Source organism: Bidens hawaiensis, unplaced genomic scaffold, assembly GCF_021521415.1.
Source record: "Bidens hawaiensis isolate Kalapana, Puna unplaced genomic scaffold, B.hawaiensis_p1.1 tig00041022_1, whole genome shotgun sequence".
Classification (NCBI taxonomy): Eukaryota; Viridiplantae; Streptophyta; class Magnoliopsida; order Asterales; family Asteraceae; genus Bidens; species Bidens hawaiensis.
The window spans coordinates 115,567-139,373 of NW_027505687.1; the positions used below are offsets into that span (position 1 = coordinate 115,567).

The following is a 23,807-nucleotide window of genomic DNA, read 5'->3' on the forward strand; positions in this document are numbered from 1 at the left end:
TCAACTGCATATGATCACCAAACAAGAGAAAATAATGAAAATGACATTGTTTGGATCGTAATGCTAGTTCACGCATGTAGTTTATGCTTGTATATTTTTGAAATGTATACACCTGACATAACTGGATCCGCAATAAAAACTAGATGCTTGACAAATAATTCGTGTAGGCTTATACATACATACTAATGTATTTGTGAAGACACATAGCTAATTTTGCATATTTTATAGTTTACAAGAGTTAAAAACTGGTACGTAACCATATAATTTATGTTCGTATAGTGTATGTTTTGAAATGTACAAACTTGATTAATAATAATTAAAATAACTGGACACATCCAAAGTAGATCCACCATAAAAGAAATGTAAAAAACTTAAAAATAAATATAACTGGACACACCAAAAGTAGATCCACCATAAAAGGTTGATGGACAAAGAATTCGTATAGACTTGTACATTCCAATGCTCTATGAAGCAACATAGACATTATGAGATAATTACGCATATTTTATAAACAGAGGTAACTACTACATTATCATAGAGGAGAGTTATGAATATATCTAAAAAAAAGCTATTCTGCATAAACGGCTCTGCTTCCTATCTTCCATAGTCCATCTCGATGGCTATTTCCTCCTTTCTCAACATATGAGCTCAAAGTTGGGTCAAAACCAACTCATTAGGTGTTTAATTGAAGGATTACAGAAAACTATGCTGTATGTAGGGAATTCGAGTTTATTATTAGAACTTGTGACAGTGATACTCATTTGGGTGAAAAAAGTGATGATGAGATTAGAGCATTCCCAACCTATTCCCTACCCTATATCTATATATGTCATATAATTATATTAAAAATTACTGTTTTTTCTCTCTTCTATTTAATTAAATAATACTTTTTATACCTTTATCATGATCTTTTCTTTTTTCCTTCACTCGCAACCACTTTTAGAAAATATTAAAAAACTATACGGTATGAACAGTGAGTCTTCAAATTTAACTTTCCCATATAATATTTTCTCTCTCATATACTTATAACCATATTTATATAATTTTACAAATCTTTCTCACAAAAATATAGGGAATGAGCTGAGAATGCTCTTAGATGTGGCAAAACGTTGGTTTGTGACCTGCTGTGTTGTGGAACACTTTTCAACCACTTTGGTGGCTAAAACGTTATTTAAAAACGAGGCATTGTTGAAAATAGTGACAGATCCAAGATATTTTCTCAGTGGGGACAAAATCGATCGGCCAAAAGGAGTCAAAAACGCAAAAAAAAAAAAAAAAAAAAAAAAAGTAAACCACGGGTCAAATAATGATTAAATATGATGCAATTAATCACAACCTAAAATGATAAAGCTAATGTACCTAAAACATATATATTGAGCAACCTAACTAAACAACAAAACGTTAAAAAAGAACTAGATTTGCTAAACCATTTAGGCTCATATGACGTCTCCTAAAAACTCAGGTTGGCAATTGGAGATCTATGATATGACAACTCCAAAATTGACAACATAGATCAATATGACTATATCTCGTTGTTAAATTAATATTACTAAAACATTAAACAACAACTCTCTTAGTATAAGCCATGATATTGTTATGTCTTGCTTTCTACTCTTTCAATACACTAAAGCACCATTCCCAGTTATGAATCAAAGATTCAGATTTTTTTTTTAAATTCATCCATTTAATTAACCTTTTCATTAAAAGAAGTAAATTCACTATCCATTCCAAAACAATCCAAATTTCGGTTTCATCCTTAATTCTTTTATTCTCTTAAGTTAATTCAAGAAACAATTTTAAAATTTTCAAATCATTTGAGCAACATTTACAGGTTGATTTCTTGGAACAGAGGGGGGCTATAAAAATATCATGCGGGTGTATATTAGTTTTTAACTCGTCTTTAGAAATAAATCAAAGTCATTTTAAAGAAAAAATCAAACCCACTAGGAGGTTGATGGGGCCTTGTTCCCCCCGGGTCCTTCCATTTGCCACTGGTTGTAAAGTAATTATCTTGTTTTCATTTCAAATAAATCAAGATGTTATCATCATTTTTTACAAATACATAAGTGATGCAATACCCTACACCTTTCGAGACCTAATTCAATTTAAACGTTGCTCAAAGTCATACACATTAATCCAAGTTACAAATATATAATTATTAATATTGTTTTGAAAATCAGAGACCTAAAAAATTAAGAGCCTAAAACCCTAACTTGATTTGTTCTTTCCCGGCTACAACCTAGAACAAACCACTTCATCAATGTAGTGTATTATTTTATAACAATATCATTTAAAATTTTAGCATACAAAAAATGTACCAATCAATGAAGCTAACGACTATCTCTTTGTAGCTCCTCGTTGTATATTCACCATCAATGCATCCACTTCGAAATTGTCTAGAGATTATTTACAAATCTAATTATTAAAATACTTCCTTATGATAAAATTATTTATTGTTTAAAGTGTTGAGAGAATTATATTAATCTAATTATAAGCTGGGCTATTTGAAAGGCAAAAAACGATCTCATTCACAAATCACAACTCTAAGAAGTCGCGAGTTCCATCTTCCAAGAGATTTGAGCTTAATTCCTTGGTTGGGACTTATTGGTGTAATTTTGCTTTTGTGTAATGTGCGGCTTCCTTTGTCATGGCTTTGTTCACTCCGTTCTAGCGTCTTGGTAGTTCGGTTTTAGTCGTTTTAGTGAAATAAGCCTTAAAAAAAGGTTAACAAACAATATTGAAAAAAGTTAATAGAACTTTTATATGAAAAGTATTAGACACAGAGCGCAGGTAGCTTTTGAGAAAAGGGTTCGGTCGAACCTATACAAGTTTCTTTTTAGTGTTATGTATTCATATATTTTGACATTATATTCGTTGAAATTTCGACATCAAATCCGTTGAAAACCCAAACTTAAGTAATAGACAAACAGTCATCCGTCCACCAAAATTTTCCAAACCGTAGGAAAAAGTTTCTAACAACGCCATTAGCCCTAGGGGTGAGCAGAAAACCGAGTTAACCGAATCGAAACCGAATTAACCGAAAAAACTGAACTGAAGCATTAACCGACGGTTAATTTTTTGTTTTTTTGAAAAACCGAAATTTCGGTTTCAATTTGGTTATCCATTTTTAAAAAACCGAAAAACCTGAACCGAACCGATTGATGATGATAAAGATTATCAATATGATGAGCAATTGACCAAACTTTTAAGATAAATAAATAAGATGATGAATGAAAATCGGGACTAAACTTTTAATACTTTTTTAGTTTTTAAACTCTATTTAGCAACTTTGTATTCGTATAGTTCCACGTAACACGTGTTTATTTTTATTTTTTTGAATTCAATATATACGTGGACTGTGGTACTCTAGAACGTTCTTATATAAGCTTAAAATATGCATTTTTATTAAAAAAAATTTTTTTCGCAATGTCAACACATAATTGAAAAAAAAAACCGAAAATAACCGAACCGAAACCGAAATACCAGAAAACCGAATGGTTTTCATATTCAAATAACCGATTACTTCGGTTTCGGCTTGGGTTTCGCCTGATAACCGAATCAAACCGAACCGTACTCGGCCTAATTGGCCCCATCCACCACAATGCATAACGCCGAAAAAGCCCCCAAGATTTATAAACGATAAACCCTTGCATCTTCAGCTCAATTCAACCAAAATGATGAAGCCTTCATTCAGAGGAAGCTACGACGCCGACAACTCCGACGCCACCGGCTCCGTCGTAGTCAACGCCGGCGGCATCAACTTACGAGCTTCCGTCACCGGCGACTCCTTAGTCAACGGTCTTTCTTTAAACGGCCTCACTCTTGCCCTTGAAAACCCTGGATCCTTCACCGTCGATTATAACGTCCCTAAAAAGGTTCACATTATTATTATTATTATTATTGACCTGATTATTTTATTTCATGTGTAATTAACTAACTGTTAATTATTAATTAGGATGTGCGATTTCAATTTATGAATAAAATGACGGTTAACGGAAAGCCGTTGAACTTTACCTACACGCTTTACCTACACGCATTCGGTGGCTGAGAACAAGACGTTGTTGGACGGTACGTTATTGTTGGATTCGAATAATAAGATCTCGGCGAATTACGGATTTAAGCCCAGGGACTGTAAGGTGAAGTATAGTTATGTTTATGGGTGTTCGACGATGGTTGAGCCGTGGTATGATTTTGCGGATAATTCGTGGGACATAGCAGTGTCGAGGAGGCTTCCGGATGATTCTGTGGTTAGGGGTTCGTATAAGTCGTCTACTAAGGTTTTGGGGGTGGATTATAGAACGAAGTCGTTTGCTAATGGAAGCGTTAAGGTAAATTTTGTTTTAGTTTGTATTGCACACGAATTGTTCGATGAAACGTGTTCGCCTTTTGAGTATGCACATTATATGCAATGATTTTGTTGTTTGAGACAATTGAGCTATTATATCATTGCTAGTACACATGAATAAATATTATGTCGGTGGATATTTGGTTGATACTAGTATCATTAGCTGCTGAGATTGTTTTTGCAATTGATCATTCAATGAACTATCTTGTGTCTGGTTAAGTGGTGGTTAAACTTGATTTGTGCTTGCTGCGTTTTGGATTTCATGGTTAAAACAGTTTCTAGACACTTGGTTCGTTATGACATCCAGGTTAGTGCATCGGTCAATTTAGCAGATGAGAAAAAGATACTAAAGTTCACTGCCGAGAGCATCTGGGATTTCGAGATGTAATTGCTGCAGTGCGACTTGGAAAGATGGGAACAAAGAAAACAGTATTTTTTTTAGTAAGTTCTACTTTTGCTTATATTTTTAAAATATGGAAGTTTAGAATGGCTCTTGTATATACACCTGCACATTTTCTTCTTTGAATTTGTTTTATTTAAGAGAATATTTGGATGATCGGTTTAAATTAGATGATAAGTGTCAGTTTATGACTTTATTGAGGAATTAAGTTCACTAATTTGCCAAGATAGATGAATTTTATGTTTTCTAAGTAACCACCACTCACTATATCAAGGGTTACAGTTAGCTGCTAGCCCAACTGTTTGTATCTGTAGTCTCTATACTCGGGGTCAAGTGTTCGAAACCTGTCTTCAACCCGCAGCCTATCATTTTCTTTATCCTATATGAAGGGTGCTTCTAGAGTTTCAATTAAATTCCACGCATATTTATAACCTTATGTATATCATGCTACATATAAGGAAGAATTGATCTTTGAGCTTGGATGCTTTCGTTGAGAGTTCCATTGCCTTGCAATATCCTCTGCTGCCCTTTCTGCATCAATTGAAGCTCCAAATAGCCCTTGTCCTGTGAAACCTATGCTGTAAATTCCATTTTTACTCTTCATGTTGCTTAGCCATGAACTGTTGCTATAGTCACCCTGTCCTTGTCTAGACAAGTTTTCCTCCTGCGGGAAAGTACTTGATCAACCAAAAATAGAGAAAAAAGGCATGCGCTATCATGTTGTACGGTGATTCATTCTAGTCATAGTACCTTTAACCATGATGCTACATTGCTCGTATAACCAGTGGCTAAGATTACAGAATCAAATTCCTCTACCTTTCCATCCATGAATTCCACACCATTAGATGTGAATCTTTGAACTTCACCGACTACCTGCCAAACCCGGAACAAGGAATTAATTCTAGTATTTGATCTCTTTAACATTTTGAATTTAACCAGGATTATGTCTTAATGGTAGAGATGGGAAAATGGGTGGGTCAGTCAGTTTGGGTACAATATTAATACGGGTATTGTTGATAAGGGCGGGGTTGACTTGCAACACTTTATGTTCAAGAAATCTATTTTTTTTATAGATAATTAGCGTGCTAGATTTGTTAGGAGACACTATCTCTGCTATTGGAAGCACACTGGTTAACTGTTTGAGATAAAAAGAAAAAAATAAAACCGCAACCTGAATTGACTAATCTAAAAGTAAATGGCTCCAAAGTGCCTCAATGATTCTCTGTTTTTACCTTGATTTGGCCAGACTTGATCTTAGATAATAATCCCATGTCTAATACTGGGGTTTTCCCGGTTGTATTCTTGAGTTTAATTGGTCCGTCTTGAGGTCTTACAATACCGACTCTGCTTGTGTCTCCAAGAAGCAACTGAGAAGATAGAATTAGGAACCAATCAACCAGCCTTAAAGGAAATAACTTAAGCAAACCAAGTGCAATCCCAAAAGACGATCGCCCCAGTATGTCTCTTGGCAATATGTGCAGCTGCATGCATAGTTGTTTTTCCCAAATATATATATATTTTTTTGAAATGATATTAAGAAATAATAAAATAGGAAACAAACAAGTAGTTGCTAATGTTTCACCTTATGTCTTACTACTAAAGAAACTCGAGCACCATTACAGCACAAATTTAAACTTATCTCTGTTCCCGAGTTCCCGCATCCAACGACCAAAACCTTTCTTCCTCTAAACTCGGCCCCATTCTTATAATCACTACTATGCATCATTTTCCCTCCAAAAACCTTTAGCCCATCAATTTCTGGTACTGCTGGTACCGCATTATCTCCGGTGGCTACAATGAGCCACCGGCAAAGATACTCTGACCTGTTAGCAACAACCCGCCAAAGGCTCATGACAGCATCATAATTAGCATTTTTAACATCGCACCCAAACATGGGATATATAGAGAAGTGTTTGGCATAAGAATCTAGGTAAGATATAAACTGTTGCTTTGAGGGATACACCGGATAATGTTTAGGAAACGGCATGTTAGGAAGTTGACAAAGTTTCTTCGGTAAGTGAAGTCTTAGGGAATCGTAAGACCTTAGCCTCCATAAGGAAGCTATACTGTTTTCCTTTTCAAGAATTAGAAACGGTATCCCTCTTTGACTAAGGCATGCAGCTACAGCCAGACCCGAAGGACCAGCACCCACAATCAAAGGTCCTTGAAGCCAAACCTGAGTTAGCCTTGTGTTCATAGCTTTTGAGTATCTGGTTTGGACCAGGCGTGTGGCATGTAGGAATTATACTTAAGAAATGACTTAATAAAGCAATTTATAATAGTGCCATCAAGAGGGTGTGTGGTCCGGGTAACTCATGCGCAATGTCTTGTCTTGTTCCATTGCATTTGTTCAATGAATTTAGTGTTCATTTCTCTTTACTCTATTTCTGTCTAAAACATTATTTCTTGACGAATGCTTATAGTGGGATGAAGTTTTTGTCTTTTGTGTTTGGAGAAAAACATGTGTTTGGCAAACGTTTTCCATTCCGGTTTTGAGGTTACAAACTGAAACCGAAAATTATGTTTTACAAACTGAAGTTTTTCAGTTTTAGAAAACGAATACCGCAAAGATTCGTAAACCAAATTTTAAAAGTCTAAATAAATCAATTTCAAATCTCCCAACCCTTGTAATATGATACCTAATGAAAGGCTAGTTATATTAAGTTATTAATTTGTTTCTGATATTCTGAGGACGCAACATTGTTGCACCTTCCAAAAGTTACGTTGTGCTAAGGGCGTATCGTTGCACCTTCTCAAGGACAGGAGAGACTTGGTTAATCCATAACAGAAGAGATGAATTCATTCATAATCAATTTTCAAATTTATCAAAATATACTTTTGGGTCAATTTATGAATTATTGCAAGTATAAATGACTGGAGTTTGTTCACTTCTGATACTTAAAATTAGACATGACATGAGGCGGCATAACACATTTGCTTCATATGCTCTGATATAGACATACACATATAAACGTCCGTGATCATCCCTGCGGTGGAAATCATTTAACCGTTTAAGCAAGCATATGAACAACTTTTTTGGGTTTATGCTTATGTGTCGACACAAATTTGTAATTTGGAAAGGATAAACCTATATCGTACGTGATCAAGAAACCCAAAACTTATTCGACATCAAATTAATTGTAACGCCACAATTTTTATATTTGTATAATAATCTAAATGGAAAGCGCAAATGACTATTAGTTTATAATAAAGAATTTGTATCTTATTTAGAGTTTGGATAATAACAATAAGTTTTGAGTTTTGATGGATGTCGATTGACCGATGATCATAATCCAATTGACGCACCAATCCTAAATTGAATAACTGCAACTCTTTTCTTTTCATATCCGTGTCATTTCATTCTTTTGTCTTCATGTCTCAGAACCATGGAAATCCATTCATCTTCTTATTCTATTTTCCACACAACATTATCTATTTTAAATACATACTGTTAACTTTAAAACGTAATAATTTGGTTTATGCGCTAAGACTTAGGTGCACGATCATATATCGACCCATTTCTTTTGTATATACCATTAAGATATAACCGAAGCTGTGATGCTGTCTATATGCTACTTCAATGTTATGAAGCATGGTAGGAAATCACAACAATAATGCAATCATCACTTACTGTCATAAACAAAACATGATGCTTAAAAAGTTTGAAAATAAATAGACGTTATAACTTTAGCAACTATAGTCTCACCAGTAGAAGTAAACTTACTTTTTAAACACACAAGCTCATATACATAATAATCATAGCCGTTGTCAACAGAAACGACTTATACGCTTTATATCAACTGAACTTATAGGCTAAGATAAGTGATCATCATAGCCGCTATCAACTGAACGGAGTTATAGGCTCGGATACATGATCATCATAGCCCTTATAAACCAATCCGTGCCAAAGTTAGCTGTAAAAGCACCGACTCACAATCAGTGGCGGCCTATGGGCCATTTAAATAAAGATAGGGCTTTAGGCCCAAAAAAAATTTGAGGCCCCATTTTAGAGAAAAAAAGAACTATATATAAATTTAGTGTGGATATTAGCACGTAGTTTGATTCGTTCACAATTTGTGTTACTTTGGTTTGGTGGTAGCCAGCCAAACATTCTCGTTGGGAATGCTAGTTCGAAGCCCACGAGCTTTGAGTTTGAGCTTTATTTTATTTGTTTATTTATATCTTTTTGGTTAAGCTAATTTTCATGTTTTTAGATATGTTACCGGACAGGCCCCTAAGCTCAAGAAAAGAAAGAGTAAAATTAGGTTCGTTAAAGATAAAATAATTTTAAACTAACAACCTTTTATAATGTCAAATCCAAACCTAAACTTAAGAAAACATTTTTGTAAAAGACCCCAACTTTGTATTTAGCTTGAGACCTCCGTACTGTTGAGCCGGTCCTGGTCACAATGGCCAACTGCCATGACGACTACAGCCGAGAACATGCATGACTGTTGATTGCAACATGAATAAAGTAGCCGCTTTGAAGAAGATGATGACTACGTCAGATGCCGCTTCGAGACACTTACGGCATCACGAAAGCCGTTTTCTACATCCGATACCACCGGCAACAGCAGCAACACATCCGCCATCTGCTTCTTTCCGACAATACAGAAAAGACGACTGGAAGGGCCGCTGACAATTAAAGTTGTCAACAATAATACAATTTGTGAGTAGATGAAGTAACAGATAACATAGAAGATGTATAAAACAAATAGACTGACTATAGGAGAAATTGGGAGAGACAAAAACGGGAGTATGGGTGACTCCCCAAAGCACGTGTAAGCAAGTTAGTTGATAATACAATAATATTAATGAATAGTTAGTTTTGTCAGACTGACAAAAAGGTTAGAGGTCCCGCACGTTATAGTGCTTTGAACTTGATTCTCAAACGGTCCTTAACGCCATTAGCGGTTCACTGAAAACTCGAAAAAATCAAAACCTTCTTTCTGTAGTTGATGTAAGCCGGCGCGTTGCAGTAAGAACTCGGTCATTATCGGTTCGGCTCATTACGACACCGTCACAAAAATGTTTGGTGACAAAAGTTGAAAACGGAAAAGTGTTTGCAATTGCAAATATATAAAAATGCAAAGAGAATAAATTGTACAAAACCATAAACTATAGAGTCAGAATTAAAAGGTAAAGAAATAAAACATCTTGCACTACAAAAAAAAAAAGGACTTATAAAAATCGCCGCTATACTTGGCAACGTGTCACCCTAGTGAGGCGCTGCTATTTGCTCGTCGCTAAAGGGCAAGGGGTCGCCGCCAATAGGTCACCGGAGACTAAGCCGGAAAATTTGTCTGAGAAGAACTTGCAGGTGGCCGGAACTTTTTTTAAAGCAACAAAACATGATTATTAACCAAATTAAACTCGGAAATGTAACAAACATGCGTAAATTCTCATTATAAATGGTTAAACTACAATATTTCTACAAAAAATTTACATAACACTACAGCAGGTGGCCGGTGGTGGCCGAAATGAAAAAAGCACGGTGGCGTGTGTGATGTTGGACGGTGGCTCCGGTTGCTGGTGGCGGATGTTGAAGATGTTTTATCAGCCGTTAGTGAAGACGAGGAGCTTCAGCTCCGGAAGCTTTACTTTGCCTTTAGTGGTAGACGGTGGCTCCGCTTGATGTCTTCATTGCCGAAGAAGAAGATGAGATTTGTGGGAGGTGTGGGTGTGCTTGAGTGGTGGCTGGACAAATATACGGGGTTAGCGGGGTGTGTTGAAGAACATTGGTTTTGTTGAGAATGAGATGTATGGGTTTGTTGAGTTGTTGGATCAGATTTAAATCAACAGTCAGCAGTGGGTTTTACAGGATCACACAGATCAAGCTATTAGCGACGACGCCGACTATTGCGACATCTTTGCATGTCGCCACCGTTGTCACTGCTATTGCTCACTTTTCTTGCAGTATTGCCTTTTAATTTATAAAAAGTGTAATGAATCATATGCCTTAAGAGCTTGCTCATTAGGCTAAAAAATTTGCATGTATGTTGAGTAGTGAATTTGTGAGTGAAATCTTTTGGTTTTTAATAATAATAATAATAATAATAATAATAATAATTTTCTAATATAAAATATAATTATAATAGTAAGAAAAAGTAATATATCTATGAGATATAAATTGTTGACCGACAAGGAGAATTAGAATTTGATTTTAATACATATGATATTCTAACTATATTTGAATATTTGATTTCAAATTTATCGATCTATCTGTATTATTAAAGAAAACTTATGTATCTGTATGTCCTTCTAGAGATGCATAAAAAACCCGAACAAAGCCGGAACCGGTTTTTTTTAACCCAGGTTTTTAATACCCGAATCCGACCCTACCCGTAAGGTACGGATAGGGAATGATTTTCAACGTTGAAATCCGAACCCAAACCCGTATCCGATAGAAACCCAATACTATCCGAAACCCGGTTCTAGTTATACACGAAACCCCCGTTCAAGTTATACCTGAAACCTGGGTTTTTTGCATACCCAAACCGGGTTTTTTGCATACCCGAACTGGATTTTTTTGCATACCCGGATATTAGTGTTTGTGTGGCTACCCACAGATCTATTGGCGTTCTCCAATGAATATTTTTTGAAGCATATATTTGATATAAATACTTATTAGAGCAGCACCTTTTGATTTATCAAACAACAATTAAAAACACGTAAAATATATGCTTTTTATATCATTGTTTAGTTGTTTACATTTGTTAGAATGAACTTTGAAGTTTGTATGCAAAAAAATGGAGTTAGAATAAAAAAACGAAGCAGGCCCGTTAATAAAAGAACGCTGCATCCTGAAGATTGTAGAAAAGCTATCGGGTCAAAAATTCTATTGTTTTTTAGATGGTTATTCGGGTTATAACCAGATAGCGATTCATCCTGAAGATCAGGAGAAGACTACGTTCACATGCCCGTATGGCACCTTTGCATTCAGGCGAATGCCAGTCGGACTGTGCAACGCCCCCGCCACCTTTCAAAGGTGCATGATGAGTATTTTTTCCAATATGGTGGGGAAGTCTTTAGAAATTTTCATGGATGATTTCTCAATCTTTGGCACATCTTTCGAGTCTTGTTTACATCAACTTGAGAGAGTTCTAGAAAGATGTGTCGAAACAAATTTGGTTCTTAGCTGAGAAAAGAGCCATTTCATTGTCCAGGAAGGGATTGTATTGGGCCATGTTGTGTCGAGTCGTGGGATCGAGGTGGACCGGGCTAAGGTCCAAGTTATTTCCACTTTACCTCATCCCAAAAATGTCAAAGCCATTAGATCTTTCCTCGGGCACGCTGGGTTTATAGAAGGTTTATTAAAGGTTTTAGTGACATCACCAAAATTCTTATGTAACCTATTGTTAAAAGATGCCCCATTCGATTTTAGTGAGGAATGTACTAAGGCCTTCGACATTCTGAAACAGAAGTTAGTGGAAGCCCCGATTTTACAATCACCCGACTGGAAATTGTCTTTTGAAATCATGTGTGATGCGAGTGATTATGCAGTCGGGGCTGTTTTGGGTCAACGGGTTGAGAAGAAACCCATTGCCATATACTATGCTAGCAAAACCCTCTCGGACGCGCAGTTGAATTATACCACAACCGAGAAGGAGTTGCTCGCAGTAGTGTATGCTTTGGATAAATTTCGTTCTTACATATGGGGTAGCAAAGTAATTATTTATTCGGATCATTCTGCAGTTAGGTACCTCATGAACAAGAAAGACGCGAAACCCCGGTTAATTAGATGGGTTTTGTTGTTGCAGGAATTTGATTTGGAAATCCGGGACAAAAAGGGAGCAGAAAATGTCGTTGCAGATCATCTGTCCCGGATTGTGATTGAAGATAGAGACCGGGATGGACCCATAAATGAGTCTTTCCCCGACGAACAGATTTTGGCGGTTTCCCAAAACCCTTGGTTTGCTCATATTGTCAATTTTAAAGTTGCAGGTGATTTACCAGAACACTTGTCAAGGAGGAAGAAGAAACATTTGATGTCATAGGCAAAGCAGTATATTTGGGATGACCCCGATCCGTTCAAGATTGGAGCTGATAAGATGATTAGAAGATGCATACCTGAAGAGGATGTTCGATCAGTATTGGAGCACGCGCATTCATCTGCTTGTGGTGGTCATTTTAGCTGACAGAAAACTGCTAGAAAAGTGTTGACTAGTGGTTTTTATTGGCCAACACTGTTTCGGGATGCGCACGAGTTTGCGACAAGTTGTTTAAAGTGTCAACAACTCGGGAGTATCTCCAAGAGGGATGAGATGCCCTTGAAACCGATCCTAGTAATTGATATTTTTTATGTGTGGGGGATCGATTTCATGGGCCCGTTCCCGAACTCGTATGGTAATTTATACATCCTAGTGGCTGTCAATTATGTTTCTAAATGGGTCGAAGAGATAGCCACCAGGACAAATGATCACTCTGTAGTTTGTAATTTCGTACAAAGCAACATTTTTTCGAGGTTTGGAATTCCCCAAACTATTATTAGTGACGGGGGCTCCTATTTTAAAAACTTTAAATTTGGAAAGTTGCTTAAAAGATATGGAGTGGATCATAGAATTGCAACGCCTTACCATCCACAAACGAGTGGACAGGTTGAGGTTTCAAACCGGCAGATTAAACAGATTTTACAAAAAACTGTTCCGACGGACCGAAAGGATTGGTCAACGAAGTTGACCGATGCCTTATGGGCCTACCGAACCGCTTTTAAAACGCCGATTGGAACCACACCATATAGACTTGTGTATGGAAAGGATTGCCATTTACCGGTTGAGATTGCACAACGTGCTTATTGGGCTACTAAGGAAGTTAATACTAGCTATGATGATGCAGGTACAGCTAGGAAATTAGCATTGTGCGAGATCGAGGAGTTGCGGGATGAAGCGTATGAGTGTGCATCTGCTTACAAGTCAAAAATGAAAAAAATACATGACGCGAAGATCCGGTTGAAGAACTTTGAAGTTGGTCAGAAAGTTTGGTTATACAACACGAGGATGAAGCTCTTCCCGGGTAAGTTAAAAAGTAAGTGGATGGGCCCATTTGTGATTGTTGGAGTTGGAAACCATGGTCAATACGAGATTGAAGACTTTGACGACCATGTGAGGCAAGTGGTGAATGGCTACAGGTTGAAGCCATATTTGGAGATGGAGGATATTCATAACATGGGTAAGGAGTCGGTGAGTTTCATTGTAACCTCACTGGTTTATGAAGACACTTGATGGTCAAATGCACGTGTTTCAGGTTAGTGTATATTTTGTTGTATTTGGAACTTTGTGGGTGTAGTTCACTATAAACTCTCAAGAGACCCCACTCGTCCTCCCGGGTTACTGGGGGGGTGAAAGGGCTTGTTGCATACGCCAAATGCAACCGTGATTCCTACGAAAGTGTAACGATTCCGGCAGAATCAGGTATACCCTAACCGGTATATACTATTGATGTGTTATTTAATAATGAATATGTGAATTATAATGTGTTTATACAAGTATGTATAATTCACAGTACGGATTATACTCGATTATACAGTTAATCGTATTGGAAATACGATTAACCGATGAACGATTATTGAAACCCGAAAGAATCGAGGATACATTATAGACGAGATATATAATATTTAGTGTTGTTTACGAAGTATTAAAGCTTCGGGATAAGTGAATTAAAGCACAGAAAAAGAATTTCGATTTAATGGTACGTCGGTACGTTAAACGAAACCTTTAATACCAAACCGAGCAAGAGACGATCGATCAAGCCGAAAAAGATGCGCAATTATTAATAATATGATGCTTCAAGTTAATAAATGTCATGGTTTAAGTTTTTGAAGTTTTTAAATCGGTTTTATATAAATTTTATTTTTAAGCCGAAAAACGACTGTTTTAGCCTCGTTTTAAGCCGAATTAAACATTTAACCGAAAAACGAACTGAACCAGATTATCCAAAACATTATCCGGATCTCGGAAATCCAAATATGTGGTTGAAAATGGAGAGGTGGGTCCCACCCCACCCTCCTTGACTTTCCGATCGGAAATAATAAGGGGGTTATCCCCTTTATTTTTTTTTAACACAACCTTCAACAATCTTCATCCTCTCTCAAGTCCAAGAACTAAAAACCGACAATTCTAGCAAGAACAACGAGGTAATGATCGAGATATTCACGTGTTTATCTTCGTTTCTCGAATCTAATTGCAAGAAAATGAGGTTTCAAGTGAAAAAAGGGTGAAAACCCGAGATGAAACCGATTCTTGCATGATCAAGTGATGTATACGTGTTATACAAGGGATCTTGGTCCAAGAAAGGAGTAAAACGAACCAAAAACGAATTTTTACGGTTAAATCTTTGGTTTTATATCATAACCGAAACCATGAAAGAAATGGCTTGATTGTGGGTGTAACTTGCTTGGTGTGGTGTTATTGTGCTTGTAGGTGTTGTATCTAGTTGATAGCAAAGGCTAGAAAGCGAGATTCTTGCGATTTGAAGCTAGAAACACAAGGTAGTTCGGTTTTAGTACGATGTTTGCGTTTTGGACAGATTGTGGCTCGTTTAGAGTTAGGTCATGAAATTTTACAGAGGTGTTAGATATATGAAAATATGAGTTCTGTGAATTTTTGATAATTTTTGAATATTTGGTGAATTTAATGCTCGGTTTTGGCCAAAAATGGTGAAAAATAGTTAAATATCATGAAAAATTCTGGAAAATTTCAGATAAGCTTTTAATAACATGTATAAGTCACACACAAAATTTGAGGTCAGTTGGAGAAGTCTAAGTAGGCTTTTCGGTTAAACGAGTTCTAGGGTTTTCTAGCTCGGTTTTAGTGAAAATGGCATGTAAAATGAGATTTTGGTTCTGGAAAAATTACAGGGGACTATGTGGATGGCAGGGGTCATCCAGGAAAAATTTGGGATTTTTCTAAGATCGTTTGGTATTTACGACATATTTAGTGTTTAAATGGTGTTTAAAAATAGATAAATAAATTTTAAATATAAAAATTTATTCTGAAAATATTTTTATAAAAATCCCCACTGTCAAAAAGTGATTTGTGCTAAATTTCAAGATCCGAGATTAAACGGATATTTATTTGTGCTAAAAAGAAGATAAAAACAAACTTTTAAAGCTTAAAACGCGTAAACCGGCAAAGTTCGCATAAGCGAGCTGACTGATGTATAAAAACCCTAAAAATGGACTATTTTCATATAACTAAGTTAATCAAGTAAAAATAAATCATCCGAAAATAATTCGGATGATTTGAGTAATTTTTACCCGATTTAACAGTTTCCGATGCGCTAAAGACGGTAACGGGTCCCGCGGCCAAACGGGGCGACTAAGCCGAGCTCTAATTTCATATCTTTAATTAAATTATCAATCAACCACTATTTTCGGGTCGTGTGTGACCAAACTCATTTTTGAAACGTAAAAACAGATAACCGTGCTAGGCACGCAAAAAAGGAAAACCAAACAATTAGTAATTTTGACTGTTGAACTCTAAACGATATCACAATCTGAGTCCTGAGAAGTGTTTCTGGGTTAACATTGCCCCCGGAACTGTTATAGTACTGGGTTAACGGTGTTCCCAGATGTACCGGTTAACACGGTTAAAGTTATGTTAATAGTGATTGTATAGTAACGAACTTAGGGATCGTATTACAGATCCGGACTAATAGCTGGTGTACTGTGATACCTAATTGCCTACGATAAGGTGAGTTTCACGAGCCCCTGTTTCTGAATTGTTTTTAAATATTTTCTCGGGGCGGAAAGCATGTTGTTATCAAAATGTTTAAGTACATACTGAACGCATGGATTTGCGTGGATTTATATATATTTCATTGTACGGGAATCGTACGGAAATGTAATAAGATGGTAATTGTCTGAGTTGCTAACATTCTAAGGCCCCGGAACACGAGTGACTAACTGAAAGCCGGTAGAGTGTGGATAGTACTATTGGTCTGACAAACCCAACTGGTCCGGTATGGATTTGCTGATGTTTCCCAGCCAGTTGCACATGTCTATTTTGTTGTTATTTATTTTGCTATGTAATGTTAGACATAGCGGTTTGGGGCAGTTCCGTGGGCGGGGGATATGCCACGGGTCCGTGGGCGGGGGATATGCCACGGGGGTTGTGTGTGATAGTCAGAGGTTTCACTTGTGGGCTCAGCATAATTACATCGCTAATATATGATTATTATAATGATTTGTCACTGTTGTTTAAATTAGTGAAACTCACCAACTATTCGTAGTTGACCCGTTTTCTTTGCGTTCTTTCTAGGTACTCCCAAGCTGGAATAATTGCTAAATGATTGTTGATGCGTGCTTTTAGTGGAAGCTTAGTGTTCATTTTGTATTAAATATGTTAATGTAATGTTGGTAAAACTTATGTGCTATCGCCTAGACGGGAACTAAACTTGGGAACAATGTAATATGATGTAAATTAATGTAGTGGTGTTTTCTTTATAAGCAATGCTGTTGATATCAGATGTGTCTGTTGCATCCCGTTTACGTTTCCGCTGCGGTTACAGGGTGTTACAGAACTTGGTATCAGAGCCATTGGTTATAAAGAATTAGGATGTCTTTAAAAGATACCTAAAATATAACCAGTAGCTCAAGTATTATAGGATCTGAATATCAACTAATAATTTATAGTGTCGAGATCTGGATGAACTTGGATGGACAAGTGAGTTATTATGGTCCGGAACATAATAACAGACTTGTCCGCACGAGGGAATTCAGGGGAGGTCACGGGGAACATTAATAGGTAAAATCGGCAACATACGTGTAAGTATTTGATAATATTTTTATGTGACAAGGTTGTATAAGTGTGTGAATATTAATTTAATTATGATTTACATTATGGAAGGAACTATATATTTGCTAACTTGTGTACAGGTAAGGATGTCGAGATCACAAAGTCTGTCAGTGGAGGAGGACCCGGTGGAAACCAGTTCCGGGGACTCTAGGAGCTTACGCTTAGCATCCAGCACTGAGCCTAGTGAGACTAGCCGTAGGAGTGCTAGCCTGTCCTTCCCTACTAGGGTTGCCAGATCCCCCACCCCACCCGCACCACAGGTCACCCCTACCCCTCCCAGACCGGTCCCCGCCTCACGGTGCGGATCAGTGCCCCTTATGTCCCACCTACCTTTACCCCACCCAGACCCACTTTCCACAGGGGCGAGTCCTCCCGCCCCCAGCCCGAGCCTGTGCCTCCACCCGTGTGGGGTACCCCTAGGCTGGAGAGGGATGAGCGTCCCTCCACCGAGGCTGCATGGCTCCGAGTGCTCACCGAGCAGATGAATGAGCACACCACCGCCTTGACGGTGGGTATCCAGAGGAGGAATCACTTGGTGGACTGCATACTGGACAGCCAGTATGCGATCGCTCAGCTGAGGAGGGAGGACGCATACTCCCAGAGGATGATTGACCGGATGGAAACACGGATCCGGGGTCTGATGGCAGTGTTAGTGGTGATGGTGGCAGTGTTGGTGTGGTTGATATACCACCATGTTTAGTTATGTTAGGGTGGTAGTAGTTAGGGTCCGCTTTTTGATACTCTGTGTAGCAGTTAGTGGCGATGCTAACATAGAGTGAATCTTGGGTAGTTATAGTACAGCCACTAGCCCATAAGTGGTCGATTTTGGGGATGTCATTGTAGATACTCTTTTATGTATCATTCAAGCACTGACCCATAGCGGGTTATGTCGAAATGATGCCGATGTAGGACTGATGTATGAAAACTAAATCTATGTACTGGTGTGTATGTAAAATGTACTAATGTTTATTAATTAATGGAATATGTGTTGTGTATCGAGATTGGAAATTGTATTAATTATATGTATTTTCTTAATGTTGTGTAGAATGGCACCAAAACGGTCAGCTCAAATGTCAGAAGTGGATGTGAGTCGTCTGATTGCCCGGCAGTTAGAGGCGGCGATACCGGATATAGTATCGCGCATCGCCGCCAGTATTAACAATACGACCAATCCAGACCCTGCGAGCAATCAAACGACCACCAATAATGTTGGGGAACAAAATGTTAATCCTCCACCGAACGGTAACCTGATTCCGAGTAATAACGCGCCGCCTAGGGTGGTCGTTACAGACAGTAATGGCCCTATACCCAGTGTAGAAACGAACCGCACTGAACCGACTCCTGCAACAAGGGGATGTTCAATTAAAGATTTTATGTTGTGCAAACACCTAGAATTTAGCGGGTCTGAGGGACCCAATGGGTTGGTTAAGTGGATTGAGAAAATAGAGTCGGTTGTGAACATCAGTAACTGCCCTGAGGATTATGTTGTTAAGTATGCTACCTGCACGTTCACGGATCATGCCTTGACATGGTGGAACACAATAGTGCAGACTCGCGGTCAGGCAGCGACAAACCGCATGACCTGGGCAGAACTCAAGGCCCTTGTGCTGGAACATTTCTGCCCGAAAAAACGAACTGCAGAAGTTAGAAAACAAATTGTGGAACCTGGAGATGCAGGGGCAGACCACTTGGGTTATACGAACCGATTTAATGAGTTGTCACGATTGGTGCCGTGGTTGGTCACCCCGGAGTCAAAGAGCGTTGAGCGTTATATATGGGGACTAACCCCAGTAGTAAGGAGTATAGTCAACGCTGGGGGACACCAGACGTTTGAGGGCGCGGTGACGCAAGCTGGTATTGTCACATACGATTTCGTGAGGAGTGGGTCACTGAAGGTGGCAGGAGAGTCTGCTGGGGCAAAGCGAGGTACGTATGATAATAGGACCCAGGGGAAGCAGCAAGATAAACGTGCTAGGCCCGCTGCCCAGAACTACGCCATGACTAGTTCAGGCGGAAGGCAGGAACCGCAGACAAGGACGTTTCCTAGGTGTGGGAAATGCGGTTACCAGCATGGTGGCGAGTGCAGGGGGTAGTGTGCCATCAGTGTGGCAGGAATGGGCACTACGCACAGAGTTGTAGGACAAATCTGAACAATCTGACCCCACAACCGCAACCTATCCGTGCGCAGCCATTTAGGACCCAACCAGCCCGACAACAATACCCACAAGGAAACCAAACGATGACCACCAGCCGTGCTTGCTTTGAATGCGGCAACACAGATCACTTCAAGAGAAACTGTCCGAAACTGAACCAGGGAGGGAATGGGAGGCAAACCATGGGTCAGGCATCGTCGTCCAATCCGGCGAGAGGTCGAGCATTTGTGATGGGGGCGAACGAAGCACGCCAGGACCCCAGCGTAGTGACAGGTACATTCCTCGTCTCTGATCATTACGCTTCTGTATTATTTGATACAGGCGCCGATAGAAGTTTTGTTTCTGTTAAATTCCTATCGATAGCAAACCTTCCGATAAGTGAACCCATAGAACCTTATACCGTAGAAGTCGCTAACGGTAAAACCATGATAGTTAATCAGATAGTTCGGAATTGTCCTTTTATTCTGAACGATCAATCCTTCTTGATTGACTTATTACCGGTAGAATTAGGTAGTTTTGACGTGATAGTGGGAATGGATTGGTTAGCACGTAACAAAGTAGAAATAAACTGTGAAAAGAAAATCGTCAAGATCCGGGTGTCGGATGACGAAGAGGTGTTAGTGCAAGGAGAGAAGTCGGGCACAATGATACCATTTATATCCCACCTCAAAGTGTTAAAATATATACGACAGGGATGCGTGGCGTATCTAGCGAGTTTGATGGCCACAGATTCTGAGGAGAAACGGGTGGATGATATCCCGGTGGTACGCGAATTTCCACAAGTTTTCCCAGAAGAACTTCCTGGATTACCGCCAACCCGACAGGTCGAATTCAGAATCGATTTATTACCTCAAGCTGGCCCTGTTGCTAAAGAACCCTACCGACTTGCACCGTCCGAGATGCAAGAATTATCCAATCAGTTGCAGGAATTGTTGGATAAAGGATTTATACGTCCTAGTCATTCCCCGTGGGGTGCACCTGTATTATTCGTGAAAAAGAAGGACGGGAGCCTTAGAATGTGCATTGATTACAGGGAGTTGAACAAGTTAACAATCAAAAATAGGTACCCTCTTCCCCGAATTGATGATCTGTTTGACCAGCTGCAAGGTGCGAGCTATTTCTCGAAAATCGATCTTAGATCGGGATACCATCAGGTTAGGATTCAGGAAGAAGATATCCCAAAAACCGCATTCCGGACTCGCTACGGCCATTACGAGTTCTTAGTTATGCCTTTTGGGCTAACAAATGCGCCGGCAGTGTTCATGGACCTCATGAATCGAGTCTGTAAACCTTATCTCGACAAATTCGTCATCGTGTTTATTGACGATATTTTGATTTACTCGAAAAGTAAAGAAGAGCACGAGCAACACTTAAGAATAATTTTAGAGCTTCTGAATCAACAGAAGTTGTATGCAAAATTCTCCAAGTGTAACTTCTGGTTACAAGAAGTGCAATTCCTCGGTCACGTTGTAAACCATCAAGGAATACACGTTGATCTGAGTAAGGTTGAAGCAGTTAAGAATTGGCAAGCGCCTAAATCGCCAAAGGAAATCCGCCAATTCTTAGGCTTAGCTGGATATTATCGCCGATTTATAGAGAACTTTTCCAGCATCGCCCAACCTTTAACTCTCCTGACTCAAAAGGATCGAAAGTATGATTGGGGAGAAGAGCAGGAAACCGCGTTTCAAACGTTAAAGCAAAAATTGTGCCAAGCGCCGATTTTAAGTCTCCCCGATGGAGACGATGGTTTTGTCGCGTATTGTGACGCATCGCGTAGAGGGTTAGGATGAGTGTTGATGCAGAATAATAAGGTTATAGCCTATGCTTCCAGGCAGTTAAAAGTACATGAGAAAAATGTAACATCCCGAAATTTCAAAGGTAATATTAATTATATTACTTATTAATAGATGGGAAGTTTACTCGGGTTATCAGGAAATAAATAAAAGAATAGGAGTTGGTATGGGTCGGGCTAGTGTCGGGTAATGGAAGTGGGTTATGGACTTGGGTTAATTGAGATAGGTTAAATGAGAATGGGATTTCATGGATATAAATACCCCCAAAATCCCAAAATATCTCATTTCTCACCAAACTCCCTAACACACACTCCTTACACCCTCAAAACACACACATTCTAACCGATCTAGATTCGAAGCCGAGACCCGAGATTTGTTGATAGATCTGAGTTGGTAAGGTAAGAACTAATCTAACAAAGCTATTATTACTGAAAATGGTTAGGATTGGATGGGTTAACCGGACCCGAAACCCAACAGCCCAAATCGGACCCCTAAAACGTCGATTTTAGGCCGATTTGATGGTTGGGGTTTGTAGGCGCCGATCATACGGTTCCGTGGGTGCCAAAATCGAGTTATTTGGCTAAGAAACGAAGGAGTTATGGGCAAACAGATCTGCAGCGCGACAACTTCGCCTGCAAGATTAAGTTCGCCTGATGAACTTCGCCTTCAAGCGTAACTTCGCCTTCAAGCGTAACTTCGCCTAAGGATAACTTCGCCTACGGCCAAGTTCGCCTAAGGATAACTTCGCCTACGGCCAAGTTCGCCTAAGGATAACTTCGCCTGAAGCCAAGTTCGCCTAAGGATAACTTCGCCTACGGCCAAGTTCGCCTAAGGATAACTTCGCCTGAAGCCAAGTTCGCCTAAGGATAACTTCGCCTGAAGCCAAGTTCGCCTAAGGTTTAACTTCGCCTGAAGCCAAGTTCGCCTAAGGTTTAACTTCGCCTGAAGCCAAGTTCGCCTAAGGTTTAACTTCGCCTGAAGCCAAGTTCGTCCGAGGTTTAACTTCGCCTGAAGTGAAGTTCGTTTAGAAAATAAATTAAAAACCTAATGGAAAATGTGTTAAGGCAGTTATTGGAAATAAAATTTTTCCAAGCTGACCTGGCAGCTCGACCCCAGCCAGGGGCTCTGCCCCTTGGACCCCGCTAGGGGCTGCCGCCCCTAGAACCCCGCTACCAGGGGCGCTGCCCCCGGACCCCCGTTCGTTGTGGGTCATATAAAGATAGAAACGCAACATAAGTAGTAGTAGCTAATTGATACGTGTAAATATTATACAGTTAGCCGTGCACAGCTCAAGAGGGGAATAACTATTAACGGAGAGCGTAACAGTATTCAGGTGAGTTTCTAGCCCCATTTATGTGTTATGTTTTCGGGGCTGTGTGCATACTCGATGTGTTGTTAATACATTTATCCTAAGTGATAAGTGTATGCCATATGTGATATATGTGATGGATATGAATGGTTGCTTGTCGGTACGCGAACGATCTTCGGATATTGCGCGTACTGTCAGGTCAAAAATAAAGGTACGAATATTATACATCGAAGATGTATGAACATTACAAATGAATACTTGTCGGGGCGTGAACGATCTTCGGATATTGCACGTATCGACAAGAGGTATGGTTGTTAATGAATGATGTAAAGAACGCCTAGGGTGTTCTTATGCTATGATGTAATTATTGTATATGTGAAGTAGGTGTATACAGGTACACGAATGGTATGTGAGTTCTACGTTCGACATAGTAAGTTAGGATGGCAAATCCCTCTAGCTTTTGTCGGACATAGACTCGGCTGGTGATGACGTAGTTAAGGACTGCGGGCCTTATACGTAAAGTAGATGATAGATGTAAACGTAGATAGGGACGGTGGGCCTTATACGTGTTACAGATAATAGACGACAACGTAGTTAAGGACTGCGGACCTTATACGTATTATAGATAGGCATCAGCATAGGAAAGGACTGTGGACCTTATACGTGCTGTAGTTGTATTGTGGTAGCATAGGGGAGGACTGCGGACCTCGTACGTGCTATGGTTTAGGTTGCAACATAGGGGAGGACTGTGGGCCTTGTACGTGTTGTGGATGTAGGATGGTATAGGGAAGGACTGCGGACCTTGCACGTACCATAAAGGGTGAACATAGGTAAGGACTGCGGACCTTTGTACGTGTTCACGACCTTGAGTACAGGTATAGACAGTGAACTATGAACGTACTCTCGGTAGACTGAGGTTAGTGATTGTAGATATGTATGTATGTATGGTAGCAAGTATGTAAGTAGAACAGAAGGGTAACTAGTGAAGTATGGATATGTATCTACGGATATGT

General features: G+C 39.1%; 1 protein-coding gene and 1 pseudogene across 2 annotated transcripts; one reads left to right on the top strand and one right to left on the bottom strand.

The window, feature by feature from the left end:
- Positions 1–3,670: 3,670 nt before the first annotated feature.
- LOC143614772 (outer envelope pore protein 24B, chloroplastic-like) lies at positions 3,671–4,891 on the top strand (annotated as a pseudogene). Its single transcript, XR_013150348.1, has 3 exons — positions 3,671–3,875; positions 3,956–4,328; positions 4,653–4,891. The product of XR_013150348.1 is annotated as an outer envelope pore protein 24B, chloroplastic-like (transcript).
- A 146-nt stretch (positions 4,892–5,037) lies between these two features.
- Positions 5,038–7,000, bottom strand: LOC143614771 (putative indole-3-pyruvate monooxygenase YUCCA7). Its single transcript, XM_077088105.1, has 4 exons — positions 6,328–7,000; positions 5,978–6,226; positions 5,496–5,618; positions 5,038–5,409 (listed from the first exon to the last, which is right to left on the bottom strand). The coding sequence occupies exons 1-4, from the start codon at positions 6,940–6,942 to the stop codon at positions 5,188–5,190; spliced, it is 1,209 nt and encodes a 402-aa protein (XP_076944220.1). The 5' UTR covers positions 6,943–7,000; the 3' UTR covers positions 5,038–5,187.
- Positions 7,001–23,807: the final 16,807 nt, after the last annotated feature.